At 36.0% G+C, this 24,743-nt stretch overlaps 1 protein-coding gene across 1 annotated transcript in view; it reads right to left on the bottom strand.

Annotated features, from left to right (window-relative positions):
• NUP62CL (nucleoporin 62 C-terminal like) overlaps positions 1–24,743 on the bottom strand; it is an 85,784-nt gene that overhangs the window by 12,767 nt on the left and 48,274 nt on the right. The window contains exons 4-7 of the mRNA XM_023203052.1: positions 19,905–20,055; positions 19,264–19,313; positions 18,984–19,118; positions 13,700–13,766 (exon numbers count right to left, since the gene is read on the bottom strand). Of these exons, the coding sequence (XP_023058820.1) occupies positions 13,742–13,766; positions 18,984–19,118; positions 19,264–19,313; positions 19,905–20,055 (361 nt within the window). The 3' untranslated portion in view covers positions 13,700–13,741. The remainder of the gene's footprint in view (positions 1–13,699; positions 13,767–18,983; positions 19,119–19,263; positions 19,314–19,904; positions 20,056–24,743) is intronic.

The following is a 24,743-nucleotide window of genomic DNA, read 5'->3' as shown; positions in this document are numbered from 1 at the left end:
GGATAAAGGAACAATTCCAAATATTCCAGATGTAATTTTGCTCCTTTCCCACTTGAGAAAGATTATTGAAATTCAGCTGTATTAGTCATTTTATTATGGCAGTAAACTAAATCTGTGCTAGTTTATATTTTTTAAGTAAATTATTCACACCCTTTGATACTTTGTTACAGGTTGAGCTGTGTAAAATTGCCAATATTTGATTGTTTCCAACTACAAAAAACAGCCATTTCCCATAGTTTAACCTAGTACCAGTAAGTTAAAACATACCTCATGTTAATTACATCTCACAATTGATGGAGATAAAACTATTTTAACAGATTAGAGAGCTAATGTTCTAGGATGAATAATTTTTAAAAAAATCAAGCTCTGGCTCTGTCGCCCAGGCTGTACTGCAGTGGCGCAGTCTGGGCTCACTGCAACCTCCACCTCCTGGGCTTAAGCCATCCTCCCACCTCAGCCTCCCTAGTGGCTGCAACTACAGGCGTGTGCGACCATGCCCAGTTTATTTTTGTATTTTTTGTAGAGACAGGGTTTTGTCTTGTTGCCCAGGCTGGTGTCGGACTCGTGAGCTCAAGTGGTCCTCCTGCCTCAACAAGGTGCTATAATTACAGGTGTGAGCCATCATGCCTGACCCAAATAATTTTTTTCTTCCAAAAATTTAATTGCAAAATGACTTACCTTGATAAAAAGCATTTTCAAATCATAAGCAGATGATTACAAGCAATAATCTACATCCCAATGTCTATATGACCTTTTACTTTTTTATATTTTGATAGTCTGTCACTCTTGGTGCCCAGGCTGGAGTGCGGTGACACGATTTTGGCTCACCACAGCCTCCACCTCCCAGGTTCAAGCGATTATCACGCCTCGGCGTCCCAAGTAGCTGGGATTACAGGCACGTGCCACCATGGCCAGCTAATATATATGAGGTTTTTAGTCTCAGCTTTTAATAAAAAGCTTATTGTTCCCCCCATATGTATGTATAGGAGAGAATGCTAATTGCCTGACCCAATTATCTGTTCTCCCTTTTTTGCTTTGTATCAGAATCCCAGAATTTATTCAGGTTAGCAATGTGCCTAGCTTTCCTTGCAGATACATGTGGTCATATGACTAAGTTCTGGCATTGACATGGAGTAAGAAGTGCTGAGTGATGGAAACAAAAAAAGAAAAAAGAAAAAAACAAGTGCTTAGTGGTGCTTCTGGGAAGTTTCCTTAAACTTAAAGGCTTAAGAGGAAGCAGGTGGGCTCATCTTCTGTTCCTGCTGGAACATGGATGTGGTAGCTAGAGCTCTAGCAGAATTCTTGGACTTCAAAGTAACCTTGGAAATAGAAGCCATGAATGGCAGAGCAGCAATATAGGAGTTTGGGTCCTGATACTGTGAGATTACCCTAGACTGCTATGAGTAAAGGGTTAATAAAACCTTTTCTTTCTCCCTGGTGAAATGACCTCGAGTTTGGCTTTCAGCACTGTTTCTCTGGAAACCTACTAGGCAAGGTAATAATGGAATGCCAGTTGTAATATTAGGCAATATTGTTTATGATTAAAAATGAGCCCTTAGCAGGGCACAGTGGCAAAAAATAAATAAATAAATAAATAAATAAATAAATAAATAAATAAGGAGAATGCAGTAGTCCCCCCTTAGGCATGGTTTCACTTTACGTGATTTCAGTTACCAGTGGTCAACTGTGGTCAGAAAATGTTAAATGAAAAATTCTAGAAATAAACCATGTATAAGTTTTAAATTGTGCACCATTCTGAGTAGTTTGATGAAATCTTACACAGTTCAGCTCTGCCCCACCCAGGATGTGAATCTTCCCTTTGTCTAACACACCCATGCTGTATATGCTACCCTCCAACCCATAAGTCACTTATTAAAAACCAAGGAGAGTTTGCAAATCAATAATCTAAGTTCTTACCTTAAGAAAATAGAAAAAGAGCAAAATTAACCCAAAGCAAGCAGAATGAAGAAAATAATAAAGACTTGTTATCAATGAAATTGCAAACAGAAACATCACAGAAAAACATCGAGACAAAAAGCTGACTCTGAAAAAAAATCAATAAAATTAATAAACCTCTAACAAGGCAGAAAAAAATAGAGAAAACACAAATCACCAAAACCAGGAAACAGGGTATATCACTACAGATCCTACCGCCATTAAAAGAGTAAAAAGGAAATCCTATCAACAGATTTATACTTGTAAAGTCAACCATCTAGCAGGAATGCACCAATTCCTAAAAAACTACAAACTATGAGAACTCAACCAAGATGAAAGAGATAATCTGAATAGTCCTAGAAACATTAAAGAAATTCCATCTGTAATTTAAAAGCTCTCAAAAACAAAATATCCAGGCCCAGATAATTTTACTGGAAAATTCTACCAAGCACTTAAATAAGAATTAATACCAATTCTTCACAAATCCTTCTAAAATATAAGGCCAGTATTATACTATTACCAAAACCTGGCAGAAACAGTAAAAGAAAACAAAACAAAAAATGCCCCAAACTACCAACCAATACATATCATGAACACTTGAAAATCTCTCATACATTTAAAAATCCTCAACAAAATACTAGCAAACCAAATCCTACAATGTGTAAAAGGAATTATAAACCCTGACCAAGTAGAGTTTATTCCACATATGTAAAGTTGACTCAAGATTGAAAATATATCAACGTAGGCTGGGCATGGTGGCTCACGCCTATAATCCCAGCACTTTGGGAGGCTGAAGCAGGTGGATCACCCAATGTCAGGAGTTCGAGACCAGCCTGACCAACATGGTGAAACTCTGTCCCTACTAAAAATACAAAATTAGCTGGGTGTGGTGGCACATGTCTGCAATCCCAGCTATTTGGGAGGCTGAGGCAGGAGAATCACTTGAACCTGGGAGGCGGAGGTTGCAGTGAGCCGAGATCGCGCCATTGCACTCCAGCCTGGGCAACAAGAGTGAAACTCTGTCTCAAAACAAAAAGTATATATATATGTGTGTGTGTGTGTGTGTGTGTGTGTGTGTGTGTGTGTATCTCAACGTAATCCACTTTATCATGAGTTAAAGAAGAAAAATCATAATTACGTCAATTGCTGCAGAAAAGGAATTTGATGAAATCCAGTACTTGTTCATGGTAAAACAAACAAACAAACAAACAAAAACTCCCAGAGGGGAATTACCTCAACTTGATAAAGGGCATCTACAAAAAAAATCTACAAATAACATCATACTTAAGGTGAAAGACTGAAGACTTTCCACAAAGATCAGGAACAAGGCAAGGATGTCTGCTCTTATCACTGCTACTCAACATAGTATACTGGAAGTTCTAGCCAGTGCAAAAAGACAAGAAAAAGAAATAAATGACATACAGATTGGAAACGAAAAAATAATACTCTATTTGCAGATGACATACCTGCCTATAAGGAAAATTCCGAGGAATCCACACACACAAAAAAACCTCCTAGAACTAACAAGTGAGTTCAGCAATGTCAAAAGATATAAAATCAACACACAAAAGTTGTGTGTTGATTTTACACTAACAAAAATATGTGTAACATAATACCATTCATAATTAACTACAAAATAATAAAATACTAAGGTATAAATCTAACAAAACCAAAACATGTATGTGATGTGGGTGATGAAAATTACAAAATGCTCATGAAAGAAATCAAAGAACACCTAGATAAATTTTAGGACATATGTTCATAGATGGGAAGACTCAACACAGTAAAGATGTTAATTCTCCCCAAATCGATCTATAGGTTAAATGCAATTCCTATCAAATCCCGGGAAATTTTTATGGAAACGAAAACAATCTTGACAGAGAAGAATAAAGTGGGAAGAATCATTCTACCAGATACCAAGGTTTCTTACTGTATTGGCTATAGTAATGAAAGCACTGGGGGAAAGACACATAGACCCATGGCATAAAGACCTCAGAAAAAGACCCACACAAATATGTCAAACAGGTTTTTTTTTTAAGGCGCAAAAGCAATTCAATTGAGGAAGGACACTTTTTTCAAAATGGTGCTGAAACAAGTGGATATTTGTAGAAAAATGAAGAAGAAGAAGACAAATCTTAATCTAAACCTCCTATCTTATATAAAAATTAAATCAAAATGGATCACAGCCTTAAATGTAAAATGATAAAACTTGTAGAAAAAAGATACAGGAAAAAATCTTGGGGATATGGGGCTAGGCAAAAAGTTCTTAGACTGGACACCAGAAACATAATCCATAAAATAAAACCGATCAAATTAATTGCATCAAAATTAAAAAACTTTGCTCCGTGAACAACTCTACTAAGAAAATGGATAGGCTACAGACTGCGAGAAAATATTTACAAACCACATATGTGACAAAAGACTTGCATCCAGAACACATGAAGAATTCTCAAAACGCAACAGTAAAAAACAAACAATTTGATTAGAAAATGGACAGAGGACACAAACAGGCATTTCATTGAAAAGTTTATACTGATGGGAAATAAGTATAGGAAAAGGTTCAACATCATCATTCATCAGGGAAATGCAACTTAAAAGTGCCATGATATCACTACACCTCCATTAAAAGAGCTAAAATGAAAAATAGCGAAAATAATAAATTCTGATGAGGACACAGACAAACTGGATCACTCATACACTGCTGGGGGACATGTAAAATGGTATAGCCACTCTGGAAAATAATGTGGCAGTTTCTAAACCCACAACTACCATATGATCCAGCAATTGTATTCCTGGACATCTATCCCAGAGAAATGAAAACTCATGTTCACAAAAGAACCTGTACATAAATGTTCACAGGAGTTTTATTCATAATATCCTAAAACTGGAAACAGCCCAGATGTCCTGCAACAGGTGAATGGTTAAACCAACTGCAGTATACCCATACCATGGAATATTACTCAGCAATAGAAAGAAGCAAACTATTGATACACACAGAAATGCAATGAATCTTTGGAGAATTATGCTGAGGGGAAAAAAGTCAATCCCAAAAGGTTACATGCTGTATGACTCTATTTATATATTTTGAAATGATAAAATTTTAGAAATAGAAAATACATTTGTGGTTGCCAAGGAGTTAACTAGGAAATGCGGGTAGAGGGGTGGGTAAGGGAATTTGGCAGAAGGGAGGGAAGGTGGCTGTTGTGATAAAAGGGGGAACTTGAGGAAATGTGGTATGAAATTGTTCTGTATCTTGACTATGGTGGTAGATATACAAATCTACATGTGATAAAACTGTACAGAACTAAATACACACACACACACGCAAGTAAAACTGGGGGAATCTGAAGTAGATTAGATTTTATCAATGTGAATATCCTAGTTGTAATACTGTACTACAGTTTTGCAAGATGTTGCCTCTGAGGAAAACTAGGTAAGGAATTAACATGACTTCTATATTATTCTGCAACTACCTCAATAGAAATTTCAATTTTAAAAAAGACCAACACACACAAATAAGTTTTGATTCCCAACCTCTTTTCCTACAACTGCCAGCTCAGTAGCCATATAATATGACCCCCAATTTATGTTAGGCAACAGTTTTACCAAATCTGTTCTAACTGCTTAATATGGCTGGCCATCTTTTCAGCCTTCACCGTATGTTTCCTCATTGTTGCCTGCCTTCTAAGCCAGTGCCACATTCTAAAGTTTCAGTTATTGTCGAATCTACCTTCTATGTTAGTTAGGTTGTTAGTTAGGCTGTTTAAAAGCAACCTTGAAATCTTATGGGCTTGCCGTAATTAAGGTTTATTTCTCATTCAGAAACGGAGGAAGGGAAGGACACAGGGAGAGGGAAGAGAGAAGAGGATGAAAGAGAGAGAATACTGTCCTCTCACTACTCATAGCTACTTTTAAGATACCCAGTTTATTAAAATCAAAGTTACACTCAGAATAAATGTACCTGAATTCTTAGTGCTAGGTATATCTGATGGGAAAAAGAGTATTTACAGAGATGTACAAAGCTCCATTTCTGCCATGAGAATACATACTAGTCTTGCCACTGATATATTAAGGTGGTGACAAGACATTCTGCTTGTGTATAGCATTGCCCTTCACACAAAATTAATAAAAAAATAGATTTCAAGGAAGAGTGTAGAAAGAAAAGATGGTGAAAGCATCCTGAATTCATGGAGGCAGAGGAGAAAAAGGTAGTAGAATTATTATATCTTAAGTGATCTTTATTCAGTCATCCTGTTGAAATTATTACTTATTCAAGTCTCATTTCAAATTCTACCTTTTCTAGGAAATCAAATGAATATTATGTTCTTCTTCCTTTACCATACCCCTACCCCCTCACTTTGTATCTGTTCAAGGCAGAGGTGCCATTAATATTTATACCTCCGCCATATAGTAGATGCTTTGTATTTAGAGTCACAACTACTGTGTAGTTTCAACTAGCATCTAAAAGAACATCTTCCAATTATATAGCCTTCAGTTTTCAAAATGCCAATATATATTACCCTATTTGATTCCCACAATACCCTGGGATGGAACAAAGAATTAAAAACTCAAGAAGGTTAAGTTACCTCTCAAAGGCCAAAGCTAATGAATTTCTACTATGACCTGTATCTTTAGATTCCCATATAATAGTGCTTTTTCTGTTACAGTGCACCTGTTTGCCAAATGCTGTGAAATTTTTTAATAAAAAGTATTATGCTGAGCTAATAACTGGCACCGCAGCAAATACTATTTGTTGTCCCTTCAAACACTGAAGTGCTCAGAACGCGGCTGGCCTATCTCAATCCCATCTGGCAAAGTTTAATTGGTGAAACAACATCAGTTTATCTTATCCATGAGGTGGCCATTGAGCATGGGCCCCAAAAAAGCATTAGAGTAAGACTCCAGTGTACTGTGTTTGTTTTTTGGCCAGAAACAGAAAGAAAATTGCTTTGGAGAAAAATCCATCCTTCTCACAAACAATATAAATTCTGCTATTTGGAAGTGATTTAAATTATGTTACATATTTCATCTGGGGAGTCTCTCCAGCTTGAGGAAATTCACTTGGGCACAAAATGTACGTAAGTAGATTAGTGAGAAATCTAATTTTGCAGATGTATTGAGTGTATTTCAAATTTGGATTTACATATAGAAAAGGAAGTTTGGGAAGTGGAGGTCTGAGAATGTTAACCATCACATACATGCGCTTTCCTAACAGGAGCTGAATACTTGCTCAATTCTCATTTTAGTACCCTAATCAAACCTACAAGAAGTTCTTTAGAATCAAGAGACAAAGGTGTGACAACAAACCTGTTTTGTCTGTAAAGGGGAACAAAGATGAGCAAGTGGCTAATAAACAGTGGAAAGACATAAAATACCTTTCAATTAACTCCGCTGGGAACAACCAGGTGTCTCTGTTGAGGTTAAGAGATGCTAAAAGTGAACCTCACAAACAGAGATGTCTTTGTGTTGCTGCCACATCTCTGGCAGAACAAGGGTATTCGCTTTTCAAGTATGTGAAGTGGAACATTATACTCAAGAACGCAAGAGATGACCTCACCAATCAACCAATGCCACCAAGATTTCCCAAAGAATTAAAGAAAAAGACGAAGTAAATGAAACAACCTTGCTCAGTAAATCAGATTCTATTCTAGAAGACAAAACAGGAAGAAGGCACTTTAATTGGAAATCAGAGGCATCTTTTGGCATCTCAGCATCTGATACTCTTCAGATATGAGAGGGATGAAAGTAATTAATAAAAATAATTTTAGGCCAGGTGTGGAGGCTCATGCCTGTAATCCTCACTTTGGGAGGCTGAGGTGGTGAACGACTTGAAGCCAAGAGTTCGAGACCAGCCTGGCCAACACCATGAAACTCTGTCTCTACCAAAAAATACAAAAATTAGCTGGGCATGGTGGTGCGTGCCTGTAGTCCCAGATACTTGGGAGGCTGTGAGGCAGGAGAATTACTTGAACCGGAAGGCAGAGGTTGCAATGAGCCAAGATCATGCCATTGCACTCCAGCCTGGGTGACAGAGTGAGGCCCTGTCTCAAAAAATACATATATATGTATTTTTAAAAAATCTTTCTTGTCTGGACCAAAGCTTCTTAAAAAAATCCAACTCCAAAAAATCTAATTTAAAACAATACCCTCAGACAATAAATATTAACAGTGGATAAATATAAAGTATGATTATGATATACCACACAAAACTGCTTCTCTAAAATGATCCTATGACATTTTTTGCAAGAGTTAGTCAAATCATGAGAGACAACTAAGAATGTTTTACATAAAAAAAAAAAAAAATAAGGTGTTCATAGTCATTCAGCTTCGTACTAATGGGATTGTATTTTGGAAATATTACAAAATCCCTTATGGTGCTTATAGTAAGGAGTAACTCTGCCCTAAACAGCAGCCTAAATGTTGTGAACAGCTATTAAATAATTATGCAGTTCTATTCCTTAAGAGACTGCAATAATTATGGATTAAATATATTTTCATCTTGAAGCTTTGGGATACTTTATGAAAGAAGTAAAATGCCATGAAAATACTCAGTGAACTTTCAAATAATTACAGTATAATATTTTTCCATTGCCCACTCCTTTATTGGGGTGTTTGATAAATATTACCAGACATGATTATGGTTTGGTATATGAAGAAACAGAAAATGCCTATCCCTCACCCCATGTCGCCTAAGAGAAGTAGCACCATATACTTAAAACTAGTAACAAATTGGCTCAGATGGATTGCCAATTCTGTCATAAGTGGTCCCAGAAGAACTGGAGTTGCTGCAGTTTCAGTGACTACCAACTCAGAAGACAGATGTGTGACTGCAGCATTGCCATCAAGTCAACCTCAAAATAATGTTGTAAATTTTTACAAAGAGAATAACAAGAGGGGAAACTGGTATTTGACTATAGTTACTACTAACTCCCAATTATCTAGACTGATCGGGAGAAAAAAAGGCATAGTTAATGTTAAACAAAGGAGGGAAATATCAAATGTAAAAATTGGTCATTGCCTACAAATGTTCAGACACTCCTTAATTCAATTATCTAGTACTTTGACACCTTTCTAGTTGAGTCCCATCACTTATCTAACCCATCATATAAATTAGAGAAAGAAAGGGGCCTGGTTCTCTGTAACTTATTCATGGATGTTGAAAAGTTGACTGGACTTTTATGTAATATTTTAACATATTTAAAGTGCAATGTTTCATTTCCAAACCACGTTTTCTTTTAAACACAGTCTCACTGCCACTGAGGCTGGGGTGTAGTGATGCAATCATGGCTCACTGAAGCCTCAAACTCCCAAGCTCAAACCTCCTACCTCAGTCTCCCAAGTAGCTGGAACCGCAGGTGTGTGCTACCACACCCAGCTATTTTTTTCTTTTAAGAGATGAGGTCTCACTTTGTTGCCCAGGCTGGTTTCGAATCCCTGGGCTTAAGCGATCCATCCTGGGATCGCTGAAGTGCTGGGATTGCAGACATGAGAGACAGTGCCCAGCCTCCAAACCACTTTTAAAGAGCCAACTTTTTAGTTAAATATGCGATACTCTTAGTGCAACAGTTGTCATGTTTTATGATGGAAAAAATGTGTATTAAAATTAAAGATATTAAATTATCAAAACATTTCCCAGAATCCTTTTAAAATAAAGATTTGACTATATACAAGTTGAAGATTTCTCTTTAGTAAAAAACTATATTTGTATTGTTAAAATAACACATCTATTATTTTTTCTATAACTATTATTTGAGTAGGAATAAATGGATTCATTGAGCTTACTCTTAAAACTTTTCAGTCCACAGATCATTTTAGCATAAATGATCCAATTAACTACTAAAAAACAAAATAAAATAACAAAAAACAACCTCTGTTAAGACAGCAAAATTAAACCCTGCCACTCTCAATTTCTTCATCTTGTCATTTCCTGATATGAAAAAGAAAGGCTCCTTGGGTGGGAATGACAAACAGAAGCCCACAGAGTCAAGAAATACCAGGCTTTTTTTCTCATTCTTTATCATGGCCTCCTTTGTCTCAGTTGAGAACCAATATGAAATCTCATCGCCTCTCCAGCTCAAATGAATTTTTAGCAAAAAAGTAATTCCAAGTAATCATTACTCTTCATTGTTTTTCTCTTTTTATCCTGTGTTGACTTAGAACTTTCCCCAGATACCTAGAACTTATATCCTATCCAAAGTACTATCATACTTTGATAACCTTTGTCCTCTACTATTAGGTACATGACTAAGATTTGTTTTTATGTTCAGTGGTCCTACATTACAGTTGTTTTAAGAGCATACCAGAAGAAAGAACACCATTCTGATAATAAGGAAGTCTGGATCCTGGTCCTAGCTCTACCATTAATTAGCTTTGTGTTCTTAAAGAAGTCATTCAACCTCTCTGAGCCACAGTTTCTCCATTTAAATAAAGTAAGTCCCTTTCAATGCTAACAATCTTAATTTTATTAAGGAAACACTAGCTGAAAGCCTTGAGATTTCATTTATGATAAAGAGAATCCCTGCCAAGAGAAAAAATTCACTAAACTTTTTCTCTACAGCCCAAATTACTTTTGAACACCTTCCTCAACTCTACCCAAGAAGCACTGATCACTGTAGAAAAACATGCGACAGGAAGACAACTAAGCCAAGCATTGTTTAATCTCATTCCTCAGTGTTTTCTAGTTACTGACACTCTCACATCTCAGCAGTTCTTATAACTTGCCTAGATAAGTCTAGGTACGTGGTTTTTGGTGATAATCTACCTGGAACTGCCTTCTCTAGATTCAATTTAATAGCTACCTTTTGAATCACATGACCCTTCTTTTCTCTTACCTGCCCTCATAAACATAGTAAATTCTGATAATCAGCAAACAGTTCTGCCACTACCATTTACTGACATTGCTTCTTTTAATCCTTACAGAACCCCTAACAGGTATATATTATCCCTGATTTTAAAAATGAAGATACAGACTCAGAGAGATTAAGTAACAATTAAGGTCACACAATAATTAAGTGGTAATGCCTTGACTTGAACCCATATCTATCTGACTTAGAAACCTCTCCCCATCAGGTAGTTTTTAAAAATATTAAAGTGATATAGAATTTAACCTCCCTTTGATAATTCAAAACAGTTTCAAAATGGATAGAATATTTTTTCCTTAACACAGGAGAGAAGGAAGTAAAGCTGAATGATGATATAGGTATGTCTGAAAGGTAAAGAAGCTGAAGAAGTTCATGGTTGATGACCTCTATTAATGCAGAAAATGAAAAATCTAGAATGCCAAATAATAAAATTTGTATTATTTTAAGGCCACGTCTTTAAAAGTAGTAACTCTGGTTAACCAGCTCCTATTTGTCTTAATTCCCTAGGCTTCATTATATTCCATATTTAGGCAAAGTCTATAAAAATGATTTCTGCCCCCCAATTGTTAAGTCCATAGGAAAGTTGAGAGAATAGTAAAAAACACAAACATGAATGCCTTTTACCTAGATTAACCCACTGTTAACATTTTGCCACAAATTGCTAAATCTTTCTCTTGGCAAATTTTTGCTGAAAGTAAACTACAGACATGAGAATTCTCTAAATAACATAGCCTGAATCTTCTAAGAATAAGGATCTTTTCCTACATAATCATAATAACTATCACATCTAGTAAAATAAACAATTCCTTAATATCATTTAATATACAGTCCATATTCAATCCCCCAATATTCTAAACAATATCTTTTTAGTTTTGATCAGTACCTAATCAAGGTTAACAAGGCAGACTTGAATGTTATGACTCTTTTAATCTAAGACTATCCACTTATTTTTGTTTGTTTGTTTCAAATTTTTTTTCTCATAACAAACTTTTTGAAGAATCTAAGCCAATTATCTTTCAGAATGTCTCACACATAGAATGTCTGATTATTTTCTAGAGATCAGATTCAAGTTAAACATTTTGGGTAAGAATACTACATCATCTTTCAGAATGTCTCACATGCGGAATATCTGATTATTTTCTTATGATTAGATTCAACTTAAACATTTTTGATAAGACTACTACATAAATGATATTGTATACTCCTTATCATGTCAGATCAAGGGGCACATAAAGTCAAGTTATCCTACTATTGGAGAGGCTAAGTTTGATCACTTCATTAAAGTGGTACATGTTAGGTAGCTATTGTAAAGGCACATTTTGTCCTTCGTAATTTTTCAGTGATCTACAGAGTGATATTTTTGAGACCACATAAACATCCTGTTCTCCAACAATCTTAAACTCAATGGTTTTAGCATTCATTGATGATCCTTGCCTGAATCAGTTATTGTGCTGGGGTTGCAAAATGGCTCTTTTCCTCATTGAATTGTACAATTAAAATGGGTGAACTTTATGGTATGTAAATTATGCCTCAATAAAGCTGTTTTGAAAAAATTAACTCAGCAACTTACAGACTGTATTTGGTCCATTTTCTGCTATCATATTTTTCTGCCAAGAAATGACAGTTTGAACATTTTACAAATGAGGCAGGGTGTTCAAGATGAGGGTGAGCTTAATGAAAGTGTTCTGTTTAAAGTTTTATTAATAGTAGTTTTCTAATTTTATCATTCCTTTTAATAATTAGCTGGCATGCTTCTGTAGACTTTCTCCTGTACTTCCTTTGTTTTTTGGAGTATCATTATAGATTCATGAGATTTTATTTTCCCTCAATCTATTATAATGTTACTATTACTATTCTTTTTGATGTTCAAACCGTCTTAATGTGGCCAGTGGGAGTCCCTTCCAGCACAATCTTGTGGCCTGATATAACCTTATTAGTCACTTAACAATGATTGCTTTCTTGCACAAGAAGTCCCAAGCTCACTCTGTACTTTCCCAGCCTGAGGCATGAGATTAGACAGTTCCCAAGAAGACTTGTTAGACAGTTCCCCAAGAAGACTTGGTTCCTTTCAGTGAGAATGGCATTTAGAAACCAAGATCTAGCTTCTAGGTGTGCTCATGGCCACTGGGGTATGTCTGTCATTGCTTCTAGGCCATTTCTGTGTACAGAACAAAGGAACAGGAATTAATTACTGATATCTTACATCAAATTTATAATGCAAATACAAAAGAAGAGGAAAAATAACTTCTATCTCTTTGACTTTCAATGAAAATCTTGACTTCTATTATCACTAATATGCTTTGCTTTATTTCTCAATATATGTGAAATGGTAGTAATACTGGCATTATAATTCTGAAACTAATAATAAACCTATCAAGAGAAAGTTTAAAATTTCCTTGATGTTCCTTATATCCTTAAGATGACATCCTAGAAGGATGCATCATCAAGAACACTATGTTCAAAAGTTATCTGAACTGGGTGATCATTATAAATTAGTTATGTAAGTTTGTTTAGTTTCAGTATGTATTCAATTTTAGTATTTGTCTTCCTTCCCATTATTTTTTACTTAATTCTAATTTTTTGGTATGTAAAACATTTATATGGTCCCCAAGTCAAAACTGTATAAAAAGGCATATTCATAGAAGTCTTGCTTCTATCCCAACTCTATGTGCCCCATTGCTATCCATCCTCTATTTTCATTAATTTCTAGTTTATCCTATGTGTATTTCATTTAAAAAAAATAAGGAATTACAGTTTTTCACAACTAAAATACACATACTGTGAGTTAAGCAACACCCATACAACAGCTTTTATATGAGTTTGATCATGGAGCATACAACTGACATGTATCACATTTTCTACTTGCAATAAATACACAGAGTGGCATACAAGCAAACTCCCACCTGAATTCTGATCAATCCACTGCAGAGAGTCCATATGGGCATTCAGAATTCTGCAGATCTGGTGGAGCTGAAAACACATATAAGACTTTTAGATTATGATTATTCTGAGGTGGTAAATAAAAAATAAACATAAGAAATTGACGTTAGGAAGTGACTTTTAATTTCTTCTGGTAAGAAATGGACTGAGAATTACTAATTCAGTGGGTTTTTTTTTGCTAATTCATATTTGCAATGTTCATTATCTCTATATATTGGTTCAATTTAATTATTTGTAAATATCAGGAATTGGATACCTATAATTCAATAAGAAACTGACTACCACAGTATAATGAACATTAAGACACATTTCACAAGACAATGAATTCACATAAAAAATTAAAAATAGCACCAGTTGTCAACCAAATCAGCAATTTTTTAAAAATGGTCATACTCATTTATTGAGTGCGTGGGAAAAATAGGTACATTCATATATAGCCAATAGTAATATAAATTGACCCAACCTTTCAAAATGTAAATTTTTATGATACATATCAAAAGCTTTAAAATATTCATACCTTTTGACTCAGTCAGTATATTCTATTTCCAGGAGCCTATCCAGAGTAGATAATCAAATCTAAATGTAAGTGGTGATTACTGGACTATTTTATATTGGCTAAAGATTGGAAATAATATCTCTACCAATCAAAAAATGATTAAGTATATTATGGTAAAGTCAACCCTGATGAAACACTGTAGTACCATTAAAACTTATGTTTTCAAAGAATGGTTAAAATTTTTGGGAAAGACCATGAAAGAATGTTAAGTGAAGACAGAATACAAAAAGTTATTTAGTTTTCAGTACTCTTTAAAACAAAAGAAGTATTTTTAGCAGCATAGCAAAAAAGACTAGAAAGAAATACACCAGTATATTATCAGGGTACTGGTAATACAGATGACTTAATTTTCCTTATGGATTTTGTAAGAAAATGTGACTGAATAACACAGTGCATAATATGAACTTACTTAATAAAACTTTTAGACATTAGGTGGTCTTTCCCATTGCCGCTCACAAAAAAAGGGGGAATAAAAATAAATAAATCTCATCACCGTGAATACTGGAACACATAGCTCCTATTTTTCTTCCCTAGTATGTGACCCAGAGTAATAAAGCTTTGTTAATCTGGTTACAATAAATTATCTACAGGAATATTATTGTTCAGAAAATGTTTTTCCCGTTTCTTGTCCAAGGATTTATGCTATCTGCAAAAAGGGCTGTCAGTGATCTCTTTCTTCTTTTATTCTGCAATCAAACAGCAATTACCCTTTAATTGACTCATCTTAAACATCCCAATCGCCCCTGCCAGGAAAACAAAAAGACTCAAACCATTTACTACCCACTACTAAAATAAAACAAAACAATCCAGGGCAAAGTAGAGAAAATGGACAAAGACAGAATTATAGTCTCCTTTTACTTACTTGGTTGAGAACACTCCACTTATATTAATTCAACATGGAGAAACTAGAAATCAGCTCTGCTGAGTGTCTAAATCTGCATATATTTACCTATGCATCAAAATTCTATTACAACAAAACAATTTTCAATTTTGGAGTTACAATGGTAATCTAATATTTCATTAAGAGAAAAATCTGTATTTTGTAAACTCTTGATCATCTGTGTGAACACAGGGACATGGTGTCATGAATAATTTCAGACTAATTTATATTTGTCTTTGTTCAACTTAAGATTCACCCAAAGTAGAGAATGGCATAATTTTTATAGCCGGAAGGGACTTAGGATCATTTAGTCTATCCTTGACATTTTGCAAAAGAAGGAGCCAAGACCCAGAGAGATTAAACGACTTAAACAAAATTCTAATACTTTCTCAGCTATAATACACTATATCTTTATAATTAAAAAATGGTAATGTGTATGTAGATAAAGAACTGTCTGTATATAATTGAACAAAGAGCTTACTAAAGAATAATCACCACTTATATATATGTCATTCATCTTCACCTACCGGATCCTGGCCTCACTCCTAATTATATTTAACTGATAGCACAATGGGAGATCCCTCTTAATATTACTGCCACAGAGTGGGAATGGGAAAAGAAGGACTCCATTTAGCTGCTGAGACAACAGGGAAGGTACAGGAAATAAACTCTTTGATCAGAGTATAGAGAAAGAAAAAAAAAAAAAACCAATTCTTTCTTACTGCCAAATTAATTCACAGCACCTTAACTCTAACTGGAGCCTCAGCTGCAATTCCACTGATACAATACATTTATTATGAGCTAAGTGGTATTCTATGGGGGCAGGTATAAACCTAATAACCATATTTCACCAAGTTTCTATAGAAAAATGTAAAGTCTCAAACAGTCAACCTAACAAATGTTAAAATACAATCTAATCATAAATTAAGGATTGCCTGGTTGTGTTTAACAGACACAAGCATACCTACTAACACTTACATGAGTATGTAAACAAATATGTAAAAAGAAGAATGAACTGGCTAATATGTGAACAGAAAAATAAATACAGGTACATACTTAGTTATGTGAAGAATAAGGAAGAAAACCATGACAGCTTAGAGAAGAGTAATATTTTCACCATCCTGGGAATAACCACAAAAAGCTCACAACCTTTTCTGCCTCTAAATGTTTCCTGCTCCACTAACCACACCCAAGGGGCTTCATATCTCTAGAGGCAAGAAGAAACACTATAGAAGATGGATGAAAGGGACTAGCTTAAAGGAACCACCGAATGCTAATTTCTTTTTAGAGACAGGATCTCACTCTGTCACCCAGGCTAGAGCACAGTGGTGCAAGCATAGCTCACTGCAGCTTTCAACTCCTGGGCTCAAGTGACCCTCTCACCTCAGCCTCCAGAGTAAGTAGGACTGTAGGTATGTATCACCATGCCCAGATATATTTTTTCATTTTTTATAGAGACAGAGTCTCACTATGTTGCCCAGGCTGGTCTCAAACTCTTGGCCTAAAGCAATTCTCTTGCCTCAGCCTCCCAAAGTGCTCGGGTTTTAGGCATGAGCCACCATACCTGGCTGAATGCTAATTTCATACTAAATCTTGGTTGTCTAAGTACACAAAGCAGTAAACACACCGGATCAGTAGTGTCAGCAGAACTTTCAAATGTATTCAGGTGATTAACACCATCCTTGAGATCTTGGGCCATTTGTTTCAGCTGAGCATCTATACTCTTTGCTAATCTGTAACTGAAAAGGCAAGTAAAATAAAGGGATTAACAAAAAGTGTTTTCTCCACTATCTATTGTTGTTGACATATAAATATGACACTGCTAATTAGATTTGCCCTAATTCCCCTATCTTTTCAGTGGAGTTCAATTATGACCACTGATATATTTTCATGGATGCAGCATTTGTGACCTTATTATTACCATATTCTAAAAAGACTCCAAATGAGAAGGCTTTTATCTACTTTGCCATTTTTATTATCACCTATTTATCCTCCAAGTGAATACCCTGGGAATCTGTAGAGCAAAGGAATCCTTTAAGGTATCAAAATACACCTAAAGGACATTTACATACAAAAGAGAAGTTATTTAGGGTTTGGCAATATTCAATAAATGCTGAGATGTCTTCAATGATCTTGAATACACAAATTTTCAAAATAAAACCTCATATAAATATACTCCATCAGGCAAAAAAGATGTTTTGAGAAATGAGCTTCACAATAATCAAAGATAGACAAATCTGCTAAGTTCACAAGTTAGTTGCCTAAATTCTCAAGATTTCCACACAAACTACACACACACACACACACACACACACACACACACACACACGACCCAGTCAATAAATATGTTTATAAGAATTAAAGTGGCCAGAGGATTTTTCAACCTTAATGTGTATAAAGATTTAAAGAGTCAATTAGATTTGTAGGTAACAACTATCTACTGCCTTTCTATGGCATAGTACTTAGAGTACTTAGGCCATAGAATTGGTTGCCTAGATTGTTGAAGATTCTGGTAGATATTTCATCACAATATAAATCTGGGCCGGGTGTGGTGGCTCATGCCTGTAATCCCAGCACTTTGGGAGGCCGAGGAGAGTGGATTATGAAGTCAGGAGTTCGAGACCAGCCTGGCCAACATGGTGAAACCCCATCTCTACTAAAAATACAAAAAATTAGCTGGACGTGGTGGCACGTGCCTGTAATCCCAGCTACTCAGGAGGCTGAGGCAGAAGAATCGCTTGAACCCAGGAGGCAGAGGTTGCAGTGAGCCAAGATCGTGCCACTGCACTCCAGCCTGGGCGACAGAGCAAGACTTCATCTTGAATATATATATATATGTATATATATAACTACAAAAGAGCAACTGGAAAGGAACTAATGTCATGAAGATTTCTTCAAACTACAGTTAGGATCTTATGGCCAAAAATGTAACTCTATATGTTTCAAAAAAATGATAGAATGCATAGAAAGCAATACAAAGAAAAGAAAAATTCACAAAGGTTGAAATACAAAAGCAGAAACTGGTTTAGGTTAATACAGATTAGTTGTACTTACCACATTTAATGCTCCTACAAAAAAGTTAACTTGCAAGCATGTTAAAAATAGGCCCAGTCTTAACTCATAATAAATCATTGATAAAATGTGTCCAATTTAGTCTCAGTCTAGATTATGTTGTTCATTCATACAAATTCTAATACTTAATAAACTGACGGACTACCAAACCTCAGTTCCAGAGAAATAAAGTTACTTTGGGAACATTGGCACTGTATTGACAGAAGGTAAAGACTGAAGAGTTCACAAATAAAATATAGCCCTCCTAATACACTGACAAAATCACTCCATTTTTGAAAGCTATACAGTTTGCCTCCAGATTAACAAATTGCCTTTAAAATAGCAAATGATTTATCACTAAAGCAATCGCATGAACATTAGTTTTAGCAGAATCAACATAAAGAGGAGACCACAAATATCCCACAATACCATGACACCACACACATAAAATTTGTACTTCTAATTTAAGAACAAATTTGACAAATACAAAACCTTTACAGTGAACATGCATAAGGTTGACAGTAATAACAATAAACAAAATGCTATAAAACAAAATTGCCAGAATGATTTCCTCATTTACAAGCATCCAGAAAAGATAAGCAGAAAATAAACAAATTGATAAATGTCAACTACAAAAGCTTGTCCCTTTCTACCAATTTGTATTCTTTGCCTTCCAATTCGACTTTTCCCCTCTGTTCCTGGAATGCTCTCGTAATATGTAAGTCCTGCCCCATTCTTCAATCTTTATTCAGTTACTTACGTCTTCACACGCTCCTCATCTGCATCCTGCAGATAATGAAGTCCACTCTGGTTGCTCGTAGCCTCCTCTAAATAAGTCAACAGAAATTCTAGTTCCTGCTGCTCTGACAGGATAAAATCCAATTCTTGTTCCAACCTGAATAAAATAAGTTAATAAAAGGGCTGATGAAAGGAATTTGGAGTGACAAAAAGAAAAGAGTTAACAAACTACAGAAGGAAAAAAAACACTGAATAAAAAGATAGGTCTTTAATCTTTCAACCAAGGAAATCTAAGGTTCTACCTTTTCTGATCCAGTTTCACTTTGTTCACTTCTCCATGTAAAATACTAATCTATAAAGAGAAATATGAATACAACAATATAAGTATGTGAATTTATATAACAATTTTAGAGCAATATTAATTTTCTCAAATACACTTCAAATATGACAGATTTCCTTTTATTCAGGGCACTTATTACCTAAGGGATATATTTTGAACTGCTCACCAATATTGGAATAGAAAATTAACCACAGGGCTGGGTATGGTGGCTCATGCCTATAATCCCAGCACTTTGCGAGGCTAAGGCAGGAAGATCACTTGAGCCTAGGAGTTTGAGATCAGACTGGGCAATGCAGTGAGACCCTATCTCTACTGAAAAAACACACACATCATTAGCTGGGGATGCTGGTGTGCCCCTGTGGTCCCAGCTACTTAGGAGGCTGAGGTAGGAGGATTGCTTGAGCCAGGGAGATTGAGGCTGCAGTGAGCTGTGATTGCACCACTGTGCTCCAGCCTAGGTGATACAGCAAGACCCTGTCTCAAAAAACAAAACCGTAAACAAAACAACAACAACAAAGAAAACCACAAAACACAGTCTATGTTCTTGTGTTCATCTGTAAATACTTGCACAATATAGGTAGATTAATGAAAACATCTTCTTACCATCTCACCATTCTCAATCAATGTACGGTCCCAAGCATTGACCTGAGTGGCCTGGAGAAGAAAGTACTTCTCTTGATCTTCCAGCTCAAGGTTCCATTCATTTATAAGACCCTCCAGGTGACCATATGTCATCACAGGAGTTGCTACTACACTAAAACATAAAAGGATGCAGGATGATCTAATAATCATACTTTAAAAAGTGTGATCAGATTTTTAAAATGAACTCAGGAGGACTCTGAGAAGAAAACAGCATGTAAGGAGTTTCCCGTACCTGCTCCCCAAGAAAACAAACATAACTGGTAATGATGATTTAAAAAAAAAAACCCTCAAAGTCACTTGAAATTATCCTAGAGGAATATAGTAAATACAGATTTATTAAGAAACCTACTAAATCACAGCAAGAATAGCTAAAGTCTGTGCCATAATCCGCTCTTTCTCTTCCCCTCATCCCAGCTCAGCATGACAGAAGCTCCTTTCTGGGTAGGCATAGCTAAGGAGATAGGATTCTCTCTCCCCCAGTTCTTAGTCAAAGTGACCCATTCCCTGTCCGAGTAGTATCCACAAGAGAGTGGGCATTCCCCACTGGGCAGAACCATGCAGAACTCTGATTCCCCTGCCAAGTGGTATCAAAAAAGGCTCAGTAACTAGCTAATCTTTGATCCCTTGGCCAGCAGAGCCAATCAATGCTGATTCCTCTGCTGGGGCAGTGTCAGCAGGGCTCAGTGGGAAGGTAATCATCAATTCCCTAACTGGAAGACACAGGCACAATTCCAGTTCCTCCACCAGGGTTCTTTCTGTTGGATCCAATGACAAGTTGAACCTAAATTCCTACCCAGTAGCAACAAGGCTCAATGAGGCAGAAGAGGCAGGGTTTAGTCACCATTAGGCTTCATCTCTTGCCTCTGATGTCAGAGAGACCCAGTGGGGAGCTGAATCTCTATACCCACCCAGCATCATTACAACTGAACAAGGTAATTCAAATTAGGACCTGTAGGGATCCCACTTCGTACCATCCATGGGGTCAGCAATACCCAATGAGAAGCTTGACCTCCACATCCACTGGCAAAGCCAAGACTAAATGAGGTAGGGCAAAGAATGCCTAGTCAGTACTTTGTCCCCCTTCTCCCATGAGCCTGTGTCAGCTGGGCCCAGTAGAGAGCTAAGCCTTCATACCAACCAAGGAGGCTGAATGAAGTAATATGAAACAGAGTAGTTGACATTCATGCTTCTTCCCTCCCCTTATGTCAGTGGGGCCAACAGGAAGCTGAAATTCGGCCTCCACCTGCAGCAACTAAGCAGTGTGAGTTAGTCCTCCACTTCCCCTTGATCTGGGGGCTCCAGGGCCCAGCTGGGAGCTGAGCTTACATCTCCACTTACTGGCAATAAAGTGGTAGCATGCAATGTTCACCTTTCATGAGCGATGAGTCAGTGAGGCTAAGCGGGAAGCAGAGTTTCCAAACCACCCATCTGCCTTGAGACAGCATGTGAGTAAGTGCTCCACTTTTGCTGGAGTGGTGTGGGTAAGGTCCAGTGGGAAGCTGAACATACAAACACACCCACCCCTTGTACTACATGTCAATAAAGAGATGCTTGATGAAAAAAAAAAAAAAAGATGAAAATAGGACCTAGACTTTCCTAACATAATAGACAAAATGTCCAAGATAAAATTTTAAAAATTACCCATCATATCAAAATCCAGAAAACCCACGACTTGAAAGAGGAAAGACAACAGATGCCAACACTGAGAGGTATCAGATATTGGAATTATCTGAAAAGAATTTTAAAGCAACCATCAAAAAAAGGCTCAAACAAGCCGTTTCAAATTTTCTTAAAACAAATGAAAAAATAGAAATCTCAGCAAATAAGTAGAAATTATGAAAAACAACCAAATGAAAGATATAGAACTGAAATGTAAAATAACTGAAATAACAAGCTCACCTAAGGAGTTTGATAAGAGAATGCAGTCAACAGAGGATAGAATAAGAAAACTTGATGACAGACAAATAGAATTTACAGAAAAACAAAGAAAAACTTTGCAGAAACAAATGAAAAAAGTCTCAAGGACTTGGAGGACAATAATAAAAGAAGTAACATTTGTATGATAAGAGTTCCAGAAAGAGAGGAAAGAGAGAATGGGACTGCAAAACATATTAAAAAAAAAAAAGATTGAAAACTCTCAAAGTTTGTCAAAAGATATAAACCCATAGATTCAAGAAGCTGGACAAACTCAAAACAGAATAACTCAAATCCACACTAAGACACAAAATAATTAAACTTCTGAAAACTAAAGACAAAGAAAAAAAATCTTGAAAGCAACCAGAAAGAAAAAAATGCATTACTTAAAAAGGAATATCAGTTTAGATGACAGCAGATTTCTCATCTAAAACCAAGCACTGAATGAAAAATAAAGTGTCAACAATGACTTCTGTATCTGGTGAAAATGTCCTTCAGAAATGAAGGGGGAGGTAAAGATATTCTCACACAAAGTCAAATCAAGATAATTTGTTGCTAGCAAACCTACTCTTGAAGATTAAACAGAAAAGAAATGAAAACAGAAGACTTGGAACATCATATAAAACAGCGATCCCCAACCTTTTTGGCACCAGGAACTGGTTTTGTGGAAGACAATTTTTCCACAGACGGTGGGAGGGGCCTGCGGGAGGATCATCAGGCGTTAGAGTCTCATCAGGAGTGCATAACCTAGATCCCTTGCATGTGCAGTTTACTATAGGGTTCACGCTCCTATGAGAATCTAATGTCTGATCTGACAGGAGGCAGGGCTCAGGCAGTAATTAATGCACGCTCACCTGCTGCTCGCCTCTTGTTGTGTGGTCCGGTTCCTAACAGGCTACAGATCAGTACTGGTCTTTGGCCCAGGGGTTGAGGACCCCTGATATAAAGGAAGGAATATCAAAATGAGTATAGACAAGGGTAAATATACTATTCTACTTCTCGTTTCTTAAATCATTTGATGGCTGAAGTAAAAATTATAACCCCATGTGATGTGATATTCAATGTACACAGAAGAAATGGCTGAGACAACCATACTTAAAAGCTAAGAAGGGTAAAAGGAATTAAATGGAATTAAGGTTTCTGTACTTCACCCACACAGTGTAGTGGTATGACTACACTGTTGTAAGTAATGCATGTATCTGGAATACCTAGAGCAACCAGTAATAAAACTATACAAAATAATGTACTTAAAAACACTATAAACAGAACAAGATGAAACCCCCCAAAAATATTCAAACAACCGACAGCAGAGTAAAAAAAAGAAAGAGAAGAACAAAAATCAGAAGCAACAAATAAAATGGCAGATTTAAGCTCTAACATATGAATAGTTACCTTAAATATAAATGTGCTAAACATACCAATAAAATACAGTGAATAAAAAATGATCCAACAATATACTGTCTATAAGAAATTCACTTCAAATACAAGGATATATTAATACGTAGTTTGAAAGTAAAAGAATGGAAAGAATGCAAGCTTCATTTTTTAAAAAGAAATGGCTATATTAATATCAGATAAAGTGGACTACAGAGCAAAGAAAATTACTAGAACCAAAGAGAGACATTACCTAGTGATAAAGGAATCAAGGCATCAGGAAGGCTAACAATCCTAAATGTGTAGGTGACCAAAAAAAAAAGCCTCAAAATACATGAAATAAAAACTGATAGAGCTAAATGGAGAAATAGAGAAATCCACAATTAAAGGCGGAGATTTCAAAAAGCCACTCTCCACAACTGAAAGAACTACTAGACAGAAAGACTCCAATAATACAGAATCTGAAATTACAGTGAAGCAACAGAATCTAATTTACAGATATAGAACTTTCCACCCTACAGCAGAAAACACAATTTTCAAATGTCCATGGAACATTCATCAAGACAGACTGTATACTCACCCACAAAACAAACCTAAATACATATAAAAGAACTAAAATCATACAAAGCATATTCTAATACCACAATGGGATCAAAGTAGCGATAAATACAGAAAAAACAGAAAATCTTCAAACACTTGGAAATTAAACACACTTCTAAATGATAAATTAGTAAAAGAGGGATTCACAAAGGGAATTTAAGAAGTATATAGAGCTGAATGAAATCACAATATAACATAGTATGTAGGTCACAGTTAAGGAAGTGTTGAGTGGGGTATTTATAGCACTAAATGTGTACGTTAAAAAATAAGAAAAGTCTCAAATCAATAGTCTGAGTTCACACCTCAACAAAGTAGAAAAAGAGCAAAATGAATGCAGTACAATCAGAAGGAAGAAAATAATAGAGTAGATATCAGTGAAATTGAAAACATGAAAAGAATAGAGAATAATTAATTAAACAAAAGCTGGCTCTTTGGGAAGAGATCGATAAAATTGATAAAAGAAAGACACAAACCACTAATATCAGAAATGAAACAGGAATACCCCTACAACCATTAAAAGGACAATAATGGAATACTATGAACAACTTTATACTCACAAATTTAACAACATAAAAAATGGGCCAACTCTTTAAAAACCACACATTCATCAAAGATTAACTAGATAACCTGAATAGTTCTAGAATCACTAAAGAAATTGATTTGTAATTTAAAAGCCCCTTTAGCCTAAAAGCCCCTTTAGTCGAGCATGGTGGTTCACGCCTGTAATCCCAGCACTTTGGGAGGCTGAGGCGGGCAGATCACTTGAGGTCAGGAGTTCGAGACTAGCCTGGCCAACATGGTGAAACCTGTCTCTACTAAAAATACAAAGATTAGCTGGACGTGGTGGCAGGAGCTTGTAATCCCAGCTACTCAGGAGGCCTCGGCTGAGGCAGGAGAATCACTCAAACCTGG

Source organism: Piliocolobus tephrosceles, chromosome 12 (genome assembly GCF_002776525.5).
Source record: "Piliocolobus tephrosceles isolate RC106 chromosome 12, ASM277652v3, whole genome shotgun sequence".
In the NCBI taxonomy this organism is placed as follows: Eukaryota; Metazoa; Chordata; class Mammalia; order Primates; family Cercopithecidae; genus Piliocolobus; species Piliocolobus tephrosceles.
The sequence above is the reverse complement of the archived record's forward strand: the minus strand, read 5'-3'. Positions and strand labels throughout refer to the sequence as shown.